We start from the raw sequence: 15,451 nt of genomic DNA, 5'->3' as shown, positions 1-15,451 counted from the left end.
TTTCTTTCTTTCTTTTTTTTTTTTTTTTGTAGAGACAGAGTCTCACTTTACTGCCCTCAGTAGAGTGCTGTGGCGTCACACGGCTCACAGCAACCTCCAGTTCTTGGGCTTACGTGATTCGCTTGCCTCAGCCTCCCGAACAACTGGGACTACAGGCACCCGCTACAACGCCTGGCTATTTTTTTTGGTTGCCATTTGGCCGGGGCTGGGTTTGAACCCGCCACCCTCAGTATATGGGGCCAGCGCCCTACTCACTGAGCCACAGGCGCCGCCCTCTCTGCTGATCTTTCTAATCTTAACAGCGGGAAAGATACTTTTCTTTCTTTTTTTTTTTTGAGATGGGAGTTTCACTATGTCACCCTAGGTAGAGTGCCATGGCATCACAGCAACCTCCAACTCTTGGGCTTAGGCGATTCTCTTACGTCAGCCTCCCAAGTAGCTGGGACTACAGGCACCCGCCACAAGGCCCAACCATTTTTTTTTATTGTTGTCATTGTTGTTTAGCAGGCCCTGGCCAGGTTCCAACCCACCAGCCCAGGTGCATTTGGCCAGTGCCTTAACCACTGAGCAACAGGCACCAAGCCAAGAAAGATACTTTTCATACTGAGGACATGATGGACAACTGCCACACCTGCCTGCAAAGTGGAAAGGAGTAAAGCTAATCAAGGATATACCAGGTGGGCCTGGTGGCTCATGCATGTAATCCTAGTACTCTGGGATGTCAAGCCAGGTGGAATGCTTGTGCTCAGGAGTTGAGACCAACCTGAGCAACAGCGACACTCCACCTCGGGATGGGGGAAAAAAAAATAGCAGGGCATTGTGGCAGGTGCCTGCAATCCCAGCTAATCAGGAGGCTAAGGCAAGAAGATCGCTTAAGCCTAGGAGTTTGAGGTTGCTATTAGCTATGTGCCATGACACTCTACCATGGGTAGACAAAATAAGACTCTGTCTCAAAAAAATAAATAAATAAAAATAAAAACTCGGGCGGTGCCTGTGGCTCAGTCGGTAAGGTGCCGGCCCCATATACCGAGGGTGGCGGGTTCAAACCCAGCCCCGGCTGAACTGCAACCAAAAAATAACTGGGCGTTGTGGCGGGCGCCGGTAGTCCCAGCTACTCAGGAGGCTGAGGCAAGAGAATCGCTTAAACCCAGGAGTTGGAGGTTGCTGTGAGCTGTGTGATGCCACGACACTCTACCGAGGGCCATAAAGTGAGACTCTGTCTCTACAAAAAAAAAAAAAAAAAAAGGGAAAAATTCCCCTGTGACAAAAAAAATAAAATAAAATAAAAATAAAAACTCAAAGTTGGGGGTCATGGGAAGGAGGGAGGGGAAAAGAGGAGGAGGGGAGAGGATTGGTGTGCTCACACCTAATGGGCACAATATAAGGGTATATGGCACCCCTTCTGGGTATGGGACACATCTACAAGAGGGACTCTACCAAATAAATGCAAATATTGTAACGTAGCGCCTGTGGCTCAGTGAGTAGGGCGCCGGCCCCATATGCCGAGGGTGGCGGGTTCAAACCCAGGCCCGGCCAAACTGCAACAAAAAAATAGCCGGGCGTTGTGGCAGGCGCCTGTAGTCCCAGCTGCTCGGGAGGCTGAGGCAAGAGAATCGCGTAAGCCCAGGAGTTAGAGGTTGCTGTGAGCCGTGTGACGCCACAGCACTCTACCCGAGGGTGGTACAGTGAGACTCTGTCTCTACAAAAAAAAAAAAAAGTATATATATATAGATATATACACATATACGTATATTTATTTATATTTATTTTAGAGACACAGTCTCACTTTATCACCCTGGGTAGAGGGCCATGGCGTTACAGTTCACAGCAACCTCCAATTCCTGGGCTTAGGAGATTCTCTTGTCTCAGCCTCCAGAGTAGTTGGGACTACAGGCGCCCGCCACAACACCTGGCTACTTATTGTTTTTGCAGTTTGGCTGGGGCCAGGTTTGAACCCGCCACCCTCTGTGTTGGCAACCTGTCCGCTGAGCCACAGGTGCCGCCCGTATATTTATTTATTTATTTATTTATTTATTTATTTTATTTTATTTTTTTTTGGCCGGGGCTAGGTTTGAACCCGCCACCTCCAGCATATGGGACCGGCGCCCTACTCCTTGAGCCACAGGCGCCGCCCCGGCCCGTATATTTAATTTTATTTTTTTGAGACAGAGCCTCAAGCTGTGGCCCTGGGTAGAACGCGGTGGCATCACAGCTCACAGCAACCTTCAACTCGTGGGCTTAAGCGATTCTCTTGCCTCAGCCTCCTGACTAGCTAGGACTACAGGCGCCTGCCACAATGCCTGGCTATTTTTTGGTTGTAGTTGTCATTGTTGTTTGGTGGGCCCAGGGTGGATTAGAACCCGCCAGCTCAGGTGTATGTGGCTGGTACCTTAGCTGCTTGAGCTACAGGCACTGAGCCCGTTTTTTTTTTTCTTCTTTTTGGCTGGGACTGGGTTTGAACATGTCACCTCCAGTATATAGGGCTAGTGCCCTACTCCTTTGAGCCACAGGCACCACCCAGACCTGTATTTTTTATAAAATAATTTTATTTTTTTTCTGGTTTTTTTTTTGGCCGGGGCTGGGTTTGAACCCACCATCTCCGGCATATGAGACCGGCGCCCTACTCCTTGAGCCACAGGCGCCACCCAATTTTATTTTTTTTAATACAGTAAAGGAATGGTCTGAGGAAAATGTTAACTACTATGGCAGGATTTTTCAACATGGAGTCACATTCCACAACTCAAATTAAGAACCAGTGAAGAAAAGAGCATCTAAATTTGTAAAAACAGAAATCCTAAGAAAATAATTCAGTGTGTTTTTCATTTTAATTATCTACTTAGCCTTAAAGAGTTAAAACATTTGTTAAAACACAATGTTTCTGATAATCTTTTTTTTTTTTTGGCTTTTGGCCGGGGCTAGGTTTGAACCCGCCACCTCCAGCAAATGGGACCGGCGCCCTACTCCTTGAGCCACAGGTGCCGCCCGTTTCTGATAATCTTTAAAAAAATAAAAGTAAGATACGTTCGTTAGCTTACTCCTTTCTGCCTGTGGACGCTGCCGAGGAAGCATCGTTAAAGTCTCTCTTCTCACTGCCGTCATGTCTAAGTCAGAGTCTCCTAAAGAGCCCGAACAGCTGCGGAAGCTCTTCATTGGAGGGTTGAGCTTTGAAACGACTGATGAGAGTCTGAGGAGCCATTTTGAGCAATGGGGAACGCTCACAGACTGCGTGGTAATGAGAGATCCGAACACCAAGCGCTCCAGGGGCTTTGGGTTTGTCACATACGCCACCGTGGAGGAGGTGGATGCAGCAATGAATGCAAGGCCACACAAAGTGGATGGAAGAGTTGTGGAACTGAAGAGAGCTGTTTCCAGAGAGGATTCTCAAAGACCAGGTGCCCACTTAACTGTGAAAAAGATCTTTGTTGGTGGCATTAAAGAAGATACTGAAGAACATCACTTAAGAGACTATTTTGAACAGTATGGGAAAATTGAAGTGATTGAAATCATGACTGACCGAGGCAGTGGCAAGAAGAGGGGCTTTGCTTTTGTTACGTTTGATGACCATGATTCTGTGGATAAGATTGTCATTCAGAAATACCATACTGTGAATGGCCACAACTGTGAAGTAAGGAAAGCCCTGTCAAAGCAAGAGATGGCTAGTGCTTCGTCCAGCCAAAGAGGTCGAAGTGGTTCTGGAAACTTTGGTGGGGGTCGTGGAGGTGGTTTTGGTGGAAACGACAACTTTGGCCGTGGAGGAAACTTCAGTGGTCATGGTGGCTTTGGTGGCAGCCGTGGTGGTGGTGGATATGGTGGCAGTGGGGATGGCTACAATGGATTTGGTAACGATGGAAGCAATTTTGGAGGTGGTGGAAGTTACAATGATTTTGGCAATTACAACAATCAGTCATCAAATTTTGGACCTATGAAGGGAGGAAATTTTGGAGGCAGAAGCTCTGGCCCTTATGGTGGTGGCGGCCAATACTTTACCAAACCACGAAACCAAGGTGGTTATGGTGGTTGCAGTAGCTATGGCAGTGGCAGAAGGTTTTAATTATTCCCAGGAAACAAAGCTTAGCAGGAGAGGAGAGCCAGAGAAGTGACAGGGAAGCTGCAGGTTACAACAGATTTGTGAACTCAGCCAAGCACAGTGGTGGCAGGGCCTAGCTGCTACAAAGAAGACATGTTTTAGACAATACTCATGTGTATGGGCAAAAAACTCGAGGACTGTATTTGTGACTAATTGTATAACAGGTTATTTTAGTTTCTGTTCTGTGGAAAGTGTAAAGCATTCCAACAAAGGGTTTTTTTTTTTTTTTTTTGTAGAGACAGGGTCTCACTTTATGGCCCTCGGTAGAGTGCCGTGGCCTCACACACCAACAAAGGGTTTTAATGTACATTTTTTTTTTTTTTTTGCACCCATGCTGTTGATTGCTAAATATAATAGCCTGATCATGACGCTGAATAAATGTGTCTTTTTTTTTTTTAAATAAATAAAAAAAATAAAAGTAAACCACTGGGGCGGCGCCTGTGGCTCAAGGAGTAGGGCGCCGGTCCCATATGCCGGGCCCCGGCCAAAAAAAAAAAAACTAAACCACTGTTCCTTAAATTCTTCTTTTCTGGTAATATTATAGTTTCTTACTGGCCAGACTTGTATTTTTTTTTAATAAGGGAAAACTTGAAAATGTTCGTATTAACGTGTCTTGTAGCCCTGTGAGACAAATACATGTTGGCTCTACTGTTCCCCACACAGCCACACAATGGACTGTGGACACTTTGTGGCAAGTGCTTTAGTATAGTTCCTAATTTTCCTAACAACCCCAATTATAGGTAAGAAACCTTGGGCGGCACTTGTGGCTCAAAGGAGTAGGGCACCGGCCCCATATACCGAGGGTGGCAGGTTCAAACAGGCACTGGCCAAAATGCAAAAAATAGCTGGGCTTTGTGGCGGGCGCCTATAATCCCAGCTACTGGGAGGCTGAGGCAAGATAATGGCTGAAGCCCAGGAGTCGGAGGTTGCTGTGAGGTATGACGCCATTGCATTCTACCCAGGGCGACAGCTTAAGGCTCTGTCTCAAAAACAAAAAAAAGAGTTTGAATCTTGGGTCTGCCATAGCCTTGAAAAAATAACAAACTTTCTGAATCTTTTTTTTTTTTTTTTTTGAGACAGAGTCTCACTTTGTCACCCTTGGTAGAGTGTGAGACGTCACAGCTGACAGCAACCTCCAGCTCTTAGGCTTAGGTGATTCTCTTGCCTCAGCCTCCAGAGTAGCTGGGACCACAGGCGCCCGCCACAACACCTGGCTATTTTTTGTTGCAGTTTGGCCAGGGCCGGGTTTGAACCCGCCACCCTCGGTAGATGGGGTTGGCGCCCTACTCACTGAGCCACAGGCGCCACCCAAACTTCCCGAATCTTAAGGTTTTTCCTCTGGTAAAATGGAAATGCTGACTTAAAAGACACTCCCCTGCTCTTTTAAGAAATAACAGTATAAAAATTAACATGTGTGCAATGCTTTCATATTATGAATGGAAGGTCCAAGTGCCAGAACTGAAAAATGACAAAACACACAAACAGTAACATCACAATAAAGATGGTTGTTTCAATGCCTACTTTTATTAACTAGCCATAGAACACCAAGGTGGCAGATACTTTCATTCCCTTAATATTTCAGCTTTAAAAGTATAATTATCATAACCTCTTTAAGTACCAGCCATATATAATAACTTATTACTTTTCTTGGACTTCTGTGTTTTAGGGCTACTGAAGTATTAACATACCCAGAATCCATGATTCCACATAGATTATCAGAAAATGCTTTATCTGGGTGGTGCTGGAGGTGGTGGGTTCAAACCCAGCCCCGGCCAAAAACTGCAAAAAAAAAAAAAAAAAGAAAGAAAGAAAATGCTTTATCTTTCCAAGCCACTTCCAATCATTGTCAATAGACATAGTAAAATCAGGTTGTTTTTGCACAAAATTTCCCTGTAACAACGAAATAGTCGTATCAATGTCAATTCCCTCATTTAGTATTAGTTATTTCAGCTGTTCCCACTAGGGAAGATGGATGAAGGGTACCCAAAATATCTCTATTATTTTTCCAGCTTTCTGTGAAATTATAATTATTTCAAAATTAAAAGTTTTTTTTTTTTTTTTTTTTTAGAGAGACAGTCTCACTTTGTCGCCCTTGGTAGAGTGCCCTGGCACCACAGCTCAGAGCAACCTCCAACTTCTGGGCTTAGGTAATTCTCTTGCCTCAGACTCCCAAGTAGCTGGGGCCACAACGTCCGGCTATTTTTGTTGCAGTTTGGCTGGGGCTAGTGCCCTACTGAGCCACAGGCGCCGCCCATTTTTTTTTTTTTGAGATAGAGCCTCAAGCTGTCCACCCTGGGTAAAGTGAGGTGGCATCACAGCTCACAGCAACCTCCAGCTCCTGGGCTTAAGTGATTCTCTTGCCTCCGCCTCCCAAGTAGCTGGGACTAAAGGCGCCGGCCACAACGCCACAACAGGCGCCGGCCACAACGCCCAGTTATTTTTTGGTTTGCAGTTCAGCCTGGGCTGGGTTTGAACCCACCACCCTCAGCATATGGGGCTGGCGCCCTACCGACTGAGCCACAGGCGCCACCCAGGAACCTCAAACTCTTAGCCTTAAGTGATTCTCTTGCCTCAGCCTCCCAAGTAGCTGGGACTAAAGGCACCCACCACAACGCCCAGTTAGTTTTAGACACAGGTCTTACTCTGGCTCAGGCCAGTCTGGAACCTGTGAACTCAGGCGATCTACCCACCTTGGCTTCCCAGAGCGCTAGGATTATAGGTTGAGCCACTGCGCCAGGCCTCAAAATTAAAAGTAAAAAAAAAAAAAAAATCTCATCCTGGGCAGCACCTGTGGCTCAGTGAGTAGGGCGCCGGCCCCATACACCAAGGGTGGCGGGTTCAAACCCAGCCCCGGCCAAACTGCAACAAAACAAATAGCTGGGTGTTGTGGCGGGTGCCTGTAGTCCCAGCTGCTCGGGAGGCTGAGGCAAGAGAAACGCGTAAGCCCAAGAGTTAAAGGTTGCTGTGAGCCGTGTGACGCCACGGCACTCTACCCGAGGGCGTTACAATGAGACTCTGTCTCTACCAAAAAAAAAAAAAACAACTCATCCTTGCATCAATCCAGAGGGAAAAAATAAATAAATAAATAAAAGGTTAAAAAAGGGGCGGCGCCTGTGGCTCAGTTGGTGGGGCGCCGGCCCCATATACCGAGGGTGGTGGGTTCAAACCCGGCCCCGGCCAAACTGCAACCAAAAAATAGCCGGGCGTTGTGGCAGGTGCCTGTAGTCCCAGCTGCTTGGGAGGCTGAGGCAGGAGAATCGCTTAAGCCCAGGAGCTGGAGGTTGCTGTGAGCTGTCTGATGCCATGGCACTCTACCAAGGGCGATAAGGTGAAACTCTGTCCCTACAAAAAAAAAAAAAAAAAGGTTAAAAAAGAAATTAATACAAAGGCGTTATTTATTGTATTTTTTTGAAACAGGGTTTCACTATGTTACCTAGGCTAGTTCCAAACTCCTGGATTCAAGCAATCCTTCAGCCACATACACCCAGGCTGGCAGTGTTGAACCCAGCCTGGGCCAGCCAAACAACAACAATAACTGCAACAAAAAAATAGTGGGGCATGGGCGGCACCTGTGGCTCAGTAAGTAGGGTGGCTGTAGTCTCAGCTACTCAGGAGACTGAGGCAAGAGAATCGCCTAAGCCCAAGAACTGGAAGTTGCTATGAGCTGTGACACCATAGCACTTGGAGTGCCACAGAGTGAGACTCTGTCTCAAAAAAAAAAAAGAAGGGCGGCGCCTGTGGCTCAAAGGAATAGGGAGCCGGCCCTACATGCAGGAGGTGGCGGGTTCGAACCCTGCCCCAGCCAAAAGAAACCCCCAAAATTGCAGGGCATTGTGGAGGGCACCTGTAATCCCTACTTGGGAGGCTGAGGTAAGAGGTTTATCACTTAAACCCAACAGTTTAAGGTTGCTGTGAATTGTGACACCATAGCACTCTACGGAGGGCGACATAGTGAGACTCTGTCTCAAAAAATAGAACATTTCGGGCGGCGCCTGTGGCTCAGTCAGTAAGGCGCCGGCCCCATATACCGAGGGTGGCAGGTTCAAACCCGGCCCCGGCCAAACTGCAACCAAAAAAAAAAATAGCCGGGCGTTGTGGTGGGCGCCTGTAGTCCCAGCTACTCGGGAGGCTGAGGCAGGAGAATCGCTTAAGCCCAGGAGTTGGAGGTTGCTGTGAGCTGTGTGAGGCCACGGCACTCTACCGAGGGCCGTAAAGTGAGACTCTGTTTCTACAAAAAAAAAAAAAAAAAAAGAATAGAACATTTCAGATCAAATTTTAAAATATATGAAAGATTGTAAGAGAGTTTGGGAGTCACCTGACCAATGTCACAGGCACTGTGAGGCCCAATGGGAAAAATAAGAGGCTATGTAAAACGCTTATTACTAGCTCTGGCTGTGATAAACATTACAAGGTCATTCTGTTCTAACTCCCAAACCAAGAAAGCTCTGAATTAACTCCAGCAAACGAGGAAGAAAGAGAAAGATAAAGGCTTCCCAAACTAATAAAAACCTTCTACAAGAACACTATTTCAGATATCTTTTTTTTTGTTTTGCAGTTTTTGGCCAGGGCCGGGTTTGAACCTGCCACCTCCGGTATACGGGGCTGGTGCCCTACTCCTTTGAGCCACAGGCGCCGCCCTCTTTCGGATATCTTAGTGATTCTGCACGTGGGGCTCACTTACAACAACTGCACAATTCCAGGCAGTCTCCCAGAAATGGGAGCCGTGAACTCATCTCGGGACCTCCGATTGCACCTGGAAGTAGGCCTGGCTCAGGGCGAGCCTGTCCTTCTTTTCCTTTTGCAAGAACTGCTCCTCCCATAGAGCCTGATCCACCTGATCATCAGTGAGCACGACAGGCTTGTACTTCTCATCGAATAGCCGCTCATTGGTCTCTGAGCGCAGCTGGTGGGGCCTGACGACGCGTAAATGTGCTGGCAGGTGAAGGAACTCTTCATCGTTGATGTCGCAGTCACGCATCCGGGCCTCCAGCACCCACCAGCGACCCACGAAGCCCACATCCAAGATCCGGCCCGGGAAGTCGGTCCAACGGGGCTGCAGATGGCTGCAGCGGGCCTGATAGAGACTGGCCTGGGGGTCAAAGGGCGCCTGGTACACAAGCGAGTAGAGCCCCAGGTTCACGTGGCGCAGGCAGCCACGGCCCCGCAGCCAGAGCAGCCGCTGCACGTAGGTTTCCGAGCTGCGGTTTCGCGTGGCCGGCACCAGCAGCAAAAGGGTCCCGGACGCGTCGAGCAACGCCTCCTCGAAGGCACTCTCGCTCGGTGCCAGGGCGCAGCAGACCGCACCCCCGCCCAGCAGCCCCACATACACAACGGCGCGTCCCGGCCGGGCTCGAGCCGCCGCCGCCGTGTCCACACAGGCTTCGGCGTAATCCCGGAGCAGCGCGCGGGCCCAGGCGCCTGAAGGGAGAAAAGCGCAGTGAGAGCAGCCCGACCTCTGCGGCCACCCACCCCTACGCATTCCGCCACTACTCACCCAACCGAGCCCAGACGCCCGCTTTCACTACTGCTACGTAGTCCGCCTCTACGCGGCCTCGGAACCAAAATCTCTTTAGAGCAGCCGCCGCCATCCTCTTCCGGCTTGGAGTCCTTTCTCCGAGAAGAAACTTGCTACACGAAGTAAAAGGCCCGGAAACTTTTTTCGCGCGAGGTAACGTTGCCGGAAGTGGCTTCCCATCGGAAGACCATAGGAAAGGGACCAGCGCCGGATGTTGCTGTCCTGCTCTGGAGAGGTCTCCTCTGTCCGATAGGCGGGCCGCGCAGGCGCAGAGAGTCCCAGCCAGCTGGCTGAGGACCACCCAGGCGAGGGGACCCGAGTGCACCTCTATGGTTGGGGCGGCGAGTGTAAGACCCTTTGAGTGCAGTTAGCTACCACGTAGGGCTCAAGGTAAAGGGACAGACGCCGGAAGGGGTGCTGACTAATCGGCCTCGGTCCTCAGAGATGCGGTGACGCCCAAGCCACCATGGCAGCGGCCAACGAACTGACCTTCCACCGTGAGTGCGGCCCCAACGTGGTCAGAACCTCCCATGCAGTTTCCGACTCCTCTAACCTGCACCCCAGTGGGCTATGAACCTAGGAGTGACATCTATCCCTAACTCGAACCCGTTCCCGCTCTGAACTCAGACTTCAGATCTTAGCCTCTGGTTCCCAGACCTTGATTCCATCCCAGGACCAATTCTAAATTGCAGTCCCATGTTAGGGGAAGAGAACAGACATCATGTTCCCAAACTGAGCAAGTTGGGCCCTGGCTGGGGTAGAGCACTGAAATTGTTACAGCATCCCACACAGCAGGAGCAGTGGGCCAAGCCAAATTGTTTCCACCTGCAAAACATGCCTAAGTCCCATATTCCCACTCTATAGAATTTGAGGAAGCCAATGATCTTCTGGGTGAGACCCCGGATGCAGCCACCCTAAGCAGAAGTGATCAGCTGACCCTACAAGGACACGTGGCTGTGGCTGTGGGCTCAGGTGGCAGCTATGGAGCTGAGGAGGAGGTGAAGGAGGAGAGTGACAAGGCAGTGGTGAGTCACTTAAATTCCCTTGCCCTGCCTTTGTCCATCCCCAGCTAACTCAGGCTATCAGGGCAGGTACTGAAAGCCTGTGCCATGCAGCTCCTACAGAAGAAGCAGAAGCATCAGCCTGGATTCTGGACCTTTGGCTACTATCAGAGCTTCTTTGACGTGGACACCTCACAGGTCAGCTCTGGAAGTAGGAAGGCTGGGGCTCAGAGTCATGCAATGGGGTTCAGCCACGATTCAGCTGGGCATGGCTAGGTGTGTTAAAAGAGCTTTCACCAAATGGATAGAAAGGACTGGGGCTATCGTGGATCCAGGGCTGTGGGAAAATTGGAGACAAACAGGATCTGGTTGGTCAGGGAATGCCCTCTTGGAGGTGTTTAACAATTTGCCAAGACCTAGAGGAGAAGGAAGGAAAGCCATAGAGGTGTGAGGGTCTACCTCCCACAAGATGAAACAGAGGTCAAGAGTCATCCTGCCCCAAGGTCATATCTGAGCAGAATAGGGGGACCAGAATTATGCTTCAGGCACAGAGAATAGCATATGCAGAAGACCAAAGGTGAGAGGAGGCATGTGAAGTTTGACATAAGCTGCCTGGCACTGGATTTGTCTGAGACAGGCAAGCAGAAGCCAGATCACAAAGGGCCTTGTGACCTGTGTTAAGCTAGGGTTTGGACTTGGTGCCTATAGCACAGTGGTTACGGCGCCAGCCACATATGCCAAAGGTGGCAGGTTCAAACCTGGCCCAGGCCAGCTAAACAACAATGACAGCTGCAACAAAAAATAGCCGGGCATTGTGGCGGGCATCTGTAGTCCCAGCTACTTGGGAGGCTGAGGTAAGAGAATCACTTAAGCCCAAGAGTTTGAAGTTGCTGTGAACTGTGATGCCATGGCACTCTACCGAGGGCAACATAGTGAGACTCTGTCTCAAAAAAAAAAAAGGCTCGGTGCCTGTGGCTCAAGCGGCTAAGGCCCCAGCCACATACACCTGAGCTGGCGGGTTCGAATCCAGCCCCAACCCGCCAAACGACGACGGCTGCAACCAAAAAAAAAAAATAGCCGGGCTTTGTGGCAGGTGCCTGTAGTCCCAGCTACTTGGGAGGCGGAGATAGGACAATCACTTGAGCCCAGGAGTTAGAGGTTGCTGTGCTGTGAGCTGAGATCCCATGGCACTCTACCCAGGGTGACAGGTTGAGCTCTGTCTCAAAAAAACAAAAAACAAACAAAAAAAAACAACAGGGTTTGGGTTTTATCTTGATGGTGACGGGGAGTCATGGAAGGGTTTGGAGCAGGAGAGGATAGAGTAGGAGCAGATGTGCATGCAGAATGTGGATGGGAGGCCCTACCTGAGGGAGATCATAACCAGGGCTGCAGACTAGGGGACATACTGGAGAGAGATGGAGGAAGGAGAATGCGCCATATTTGTTAACTGCATTGGGCCCAGGAGGGAAGGCTGCAAAGAGGTCAGTCCAGGCAGCCAAGCGGAGGGGGAGGCAAGGAGGCCTGGAGGAGACCTTTTAGCATGGTGGGACCCTAGGGGAAGGGATTCTAGTCATGGGACAGCCCATTGAGAGCTGAGAGGAGGCTGGAGAACAGCCGGGAAGAACCCTCAGGACCAGGGAGGATCCCTGAGTGGGCTTCTATTCTGGAGCTCAGCCTTGCCCCCCCAGGTCCTGGACCGGATCAAAGGTACACTGCTGCCCCGGCCTGGCCACAATTTTGTCCGGCATCATCTGCGGAATCAGCCGGATCTGTACGGTGAGGTTGTGCGTTTGGATTATTCACTTTACAAATGTTGGTTAAGTGCCAGGCTCCAGTTCTCAGCTGAGAACACAGAGACCATGACACCTAACTTCTGTTCAGGGAGAGGGAGACAGATTGCAGAGGTGGTGGGCTAGAGAGCAGCAGGGCAAGTCAAAGGACCCATGGCCTTGCTGTTTTGCATAGAAGCTTCAGAGCAGGCCTCCCTGAGAAGTAGCATGAGGCCCCAGGGTTGGAGGAGGTCACCCAGGAGTGAGCACACACATGGAGAGGGCCCAGTGCTTCCTGTGGGGAAAGAGGTCACAGTAGTGGGGAAATCATAGAAGTGAGGGTCTACCTCCGACGAGGTGAGACTGAGGCTAAGAGCATGCTGCCCCAAAGACATGTTGTGAGTGTTTCTAGGAGACGATGATCAGTGGAGACCTGGCACTAGATTTGGCCTCTGGGATGTCACCAGTGACTTGCAAAGAGGCTGTGGTCCTAGCATAGGTAAGACAGAACACGTCCACCTGTCCTTGGAGTGCTGGACCTGGGAACCTGACTGCACCCATCATTTCCCACCCTGGCAGGCCCCTTTTGGATCTGTGCCACACTGGCCTTCGTCCTGGCCATCACCGGCAACCTGACACTAGTGCTGGCCCAGAGGAGAGACCCTTCTATCCACTATAGCCCCCAGTTCCACAAGGGTAAGCACACGGCAGGGCTGGGGGTGCTGGGGGCTCCTGGAGACAGAAGTGACTGTCTGGTTGCCTCTAGTGACTGTGGCTGGCATCACCATCTACTGCTATGCGTGGCTGGTGCCACTGGCGTTGTGGGGCTTCCTAAGGTGGCGCAAGGGCATCCGGGAGCACATGGGGACCTACACTTTCCTGGAGACCGTGTGTGTCTATGGCTACTCCCTCTTCGTCTTTATTCCCATGGTGGTAAGTATGGCCCAGCAAGGAGTGGGTCCAGGTGCTGTGGGAAACCCCCAGCATGGTCACCAGGTGCCTGTGTCCATCCTTCAGGTCCTATGGCTCATTCCCGTGCCATGGTTGCAGTGGCTGTTAGGGGCCCTGGCGCTAACCCTGTCAGCCACCTGGCTGGTATTCACCCTGTGGCCTATTGTCCGTGAGGACACCAGGCTGGTGGCTGCAGCACTGCTGTCTACTGTAGTACTGCTCCACGCCCTGCTGGCCTTGGGCTGTAAGGTGTGTGTCTAGGGAATCACAGGTGGGCCATGGGCTGGGGTGGGTGGGGTGGCCCTGCTGAGCCTGCAGGGCTTGTCCAGTTGTACTTCTTCCAGTCACTGCCTCCAGAGCACTTGGTACCTTCATCCCAAGCCCCATCTCTGCCCCCAAATGTACCACTACCACCTACCCTACCAAGGTCCATGGCCACCTCCTAGGAAGACCCAGGTCCCACAGGTAAGGAGCCATTTCCACCTATGTGAGGACACTGCCCTTCCCACTCCCAAGGTCCTGTACCCCTTACTGGGAGTTTCTCTTTTCTAGGCAAAACGTAAGAGGACACATCTGCTTGTCAGCCCCACCTCAACCACAAGTGAAGGCTCCTTCAACACCTAAAGATCACTCTGTTACTTTCCAGATTTTTCTTACAAAGCAAACACATTTATTTTCTATGCAAAGGTGATTCAGAGAATTTATATAAAGGCGGGGGAAGGGCAGGGAGCTTCCAGCCAGAACAGGGCTGGGGGGACTCCCACAACCCTACTGCCTGCTGGGTCCCTACTCTCCCTGACATGACTCAACTCACTGGCCACAAGAGGGAGGGCCAGGGGCAGGTCTGGGTACACACATGGCAGGCTAGGGGGCCTGGCCTGAGCTCCAGCATCTGAGTTTGGGGGAGGAGAAGAAAACTGCCTGTGCTGAAACAATGTTTCCTTGTCTCTTTATTTTTTTGAAGAGAAAGGTTTCTGTTAGGTCCCTTCTCAGTCTGGGGGTAGGGCCAAAATACCATCATAGTAGTAGGGACTGGAGCGTCTACAAGTATGGAAGGGAAATACACAGGCCTAATGCTAGCTACAAGGAAAAGGATGCCTTCCCAGACAGATCTTTGAGGTGTGTCTGTGTCTGCCCCAAGTGGCGATGGTGGCCTTTGTTTCAGGCCCAGCACCTGGGGCCACCTCTCCTCTTGATATAGGGTACAAGGGGCTCAGGGACAGAACAGCAGCAAGAGGCAGAGGCCAAGGACGGAAGCCTTCCCAACAGTGGGGCAGGTTGTACATTCAAGTGTGAGGTGAACCCTTTGGTGGGGAGGGAGCCTCAGCAGGGCCACCCCTCACCACTGAGCCTCTGAATCTGGGGAGCAGGGCTGCTGGCTCGGCCCAGCCGGCCTGGCTTCTCAGAGGGTCTGTAGATTGACACTGGTTCTTTTCGTAAAAAAATAAAATTAAAAAAAGCAGCATGTCACACCTGTTGTGACCAAGGCCTGGCCGCTGAAGGGAAGGCCTCACCTGGTCAGGCTGACTTTCTCCTTTGGAGCTAGACCAGGGGCAGGTGCTGAGGGACACACAGGGCAGCTGTTCCCCCATGGTCTGTCACCCTGACAGCTGGGAGGCCCTGACATGCCTGTTACACCAGATGTCAAACCCAGGTCAGGGTGGAGAGGATGGGAAGCGGGGATGAAGGCTCCCACGACATGATCTTGTGTAAAACATGGCAGCTCAGGGCTGGGATGTGGGGTTGGGGCGGCAGCAACATGTGTAAAAAAATGTCCAAGTTCCCATAGTAAAGAGGGCTGTGATCAGGTGTTGGGGCTCCTCCAGTACAAAGGGGGCAGCCGCCCAGTGGGGCGGGGCAGACAGGGGCATCATTTGGTTTCCTGGTGCTGTCAGTCTGTGAGGGGCAAGGCCCCTAGCTCCCATAGTGCATGGTGTTGGTCGGGATGGACATGGGTGAAGCCATGGAGATAGCGGGGCCGCCCATGGTGAACTGGCTGTTGACTGCATAGTGTGCGCTCGAGCCGCCGCCGCCGCTGCCCTGGGCGCCGGAGGACCCTGTGGGGTGGGCATTGGCACTGAGGGGCCAGCGCTGCCCCTGGCCCGCCTGGCCCCCAGCAGAGTCAGAG

The 15,451-nt window shown here is 51.1% G+C and overlaps 4 protein-coding genes across 14 annotated transcripts in view; 2 read left to right on the top strand and 2 right to left on the bottom strand.

Annotated features, from left to right (window-relative positions):
• The first annotated feature begins 3,020 nt into the window (after positions 1-3,020).
• On the top strand, positions 3,021-4,299 carry LOC128580840 (heterogeneous nuclear ribonucleoprotein A1-like). The gene has a single exon (XM_053583306.1). The coding sequence runs from the start codon at positions 3,098-3,100 to the stop codon at positions 4,049-4,051; it is 954 nt and encodes a 317-aa protein (XP_053439281.1). The 5' UTR covers positions 3,021-3,097; the 3' UTR covers positions 4,052-4,299.
• A 1,217-nt stretch (positions 4,300-5,516) lies between these two features.
• TIMM29 (translocase of inner mitochondrial membrane 29) lies at positions 5,517-9,713 on the bottom strand. 2 transcript variants are annotated; one of them, XM_053583315.1, is made up of 3 exons: positions 9,582-9,713; positions 8,769-9,505; positions 5,517-5,866 (listed from the first exon to the last, which is right to left on the bottom strand). In XM_053583315.1, the coding sequence occupies exons 1-2, from the start codon at positions 9,673-9,675 to the stop codon at positions 8,817-8,819; spliced, it is 783 nt and encodes a 260-aa protein (XP_053439290.1). In that variant the 5' UTR covers positions 9,676-9,713; the 3' UTR covers positions 5,517-5,866; positions 8,769-8,816. The 2 variants fall into 2 exon arrangements, with proteins under 2 accessions (XP_053439290.1, XP_053439289.1); XM_053583314.1 differs by lacking the exon at positions 5,517-5,866 and having other exon boundaries at positions 8,357-9,505.
• Positions 9,714-9,835: 122 nt separating this feature from the next.
• YIPF2 (Yip1 domain family member 2) lies at positions 9,836-14,788 on the top strand. 3 transcript variants are annotated; one of them, XM_053583307.1, is made up of 9 exons: positions 9,837-10,099; positions 10,467-10,627; positions 10,718-10,801; positions 12,292-12,379; positions 12,952-13,068; positions 13,139-13,305; positions 13,390-13,572; positions 13,653-13,788; positions 13,876-14,788. In XM_053583307.1, the coding sequence occupies exons 1-8, from the start codon at positions 10,069-10,071 to the stop codon at positions 13,767-13,769; spliced, it is 948 nt and encodes a 315-aa protein (XP_053439282.1). In that variant the 5' UTR covers positions 9,837-10,068; the 3' UTR covers positions 13,770-13,788; positions 13,876-14,788. The 3 variants fall into 3 exon arrangements, with proteins under 3 accessions (XP_053439283.1, XP_053439282.1, XP_053439284.1); XM_053583308.1 differs by lacking the exon at positions 10,718-10,801 and having other exon boundaries at positions 9,836-10,099; XM_053583309.1 differs by lacking the exon at positions 10,467-10,627 and having other exon boundaries at positions 9,838-10,099; positions 10,672-10,801.
• Positions 14,256-15,451, bottom strand: part of CARM1 (coactivator associated arginine methyltransferase 1) — a 56,843-nt gene continuing 55,647 nt past the window's right edge. For 4 of the 8 annotated variants that reach the window (XM_053583271.1, XM_053583270.1, XM_053583272.1 and 1 more), the window contains one exon: positions 14,256-15,429. In XM_053583271.1, the coding sequence (XP_053439246.1) occupies positions 15,048-15,429 (382 nt within the window). In that variant the 3' untranslated portion in view covers positions 14,256-15,047. The remainder of the gene's footprint in view (positions 15,430-15,451) is intronic. The other 4 variants (XM_053583273.1, XM_053583277.1, XM_053583275.1 and 1 more) reach the window with 2 other exon arrangements.

The sequence above is a fragment of the Nycticebus coucang genome, chromosome 3 (genome assembly GCF_027406575.1).
Source record: "Nycticebus coucang isolate mNycCou1 chromosome 3, mNycCou1.pri, whole genome shotgun sequence".
In the NCBI taxonomy this organism is placed as follows: domain Eukaryota; kingdom Metazoa; phylum Chordata; class Mammalia; order Primates; family Lorisidae; genus Nycticebus; species Nycticebus coucang.
This window is presented reverse-complemented; position numbering and strand designations above follow the sequence as displayed.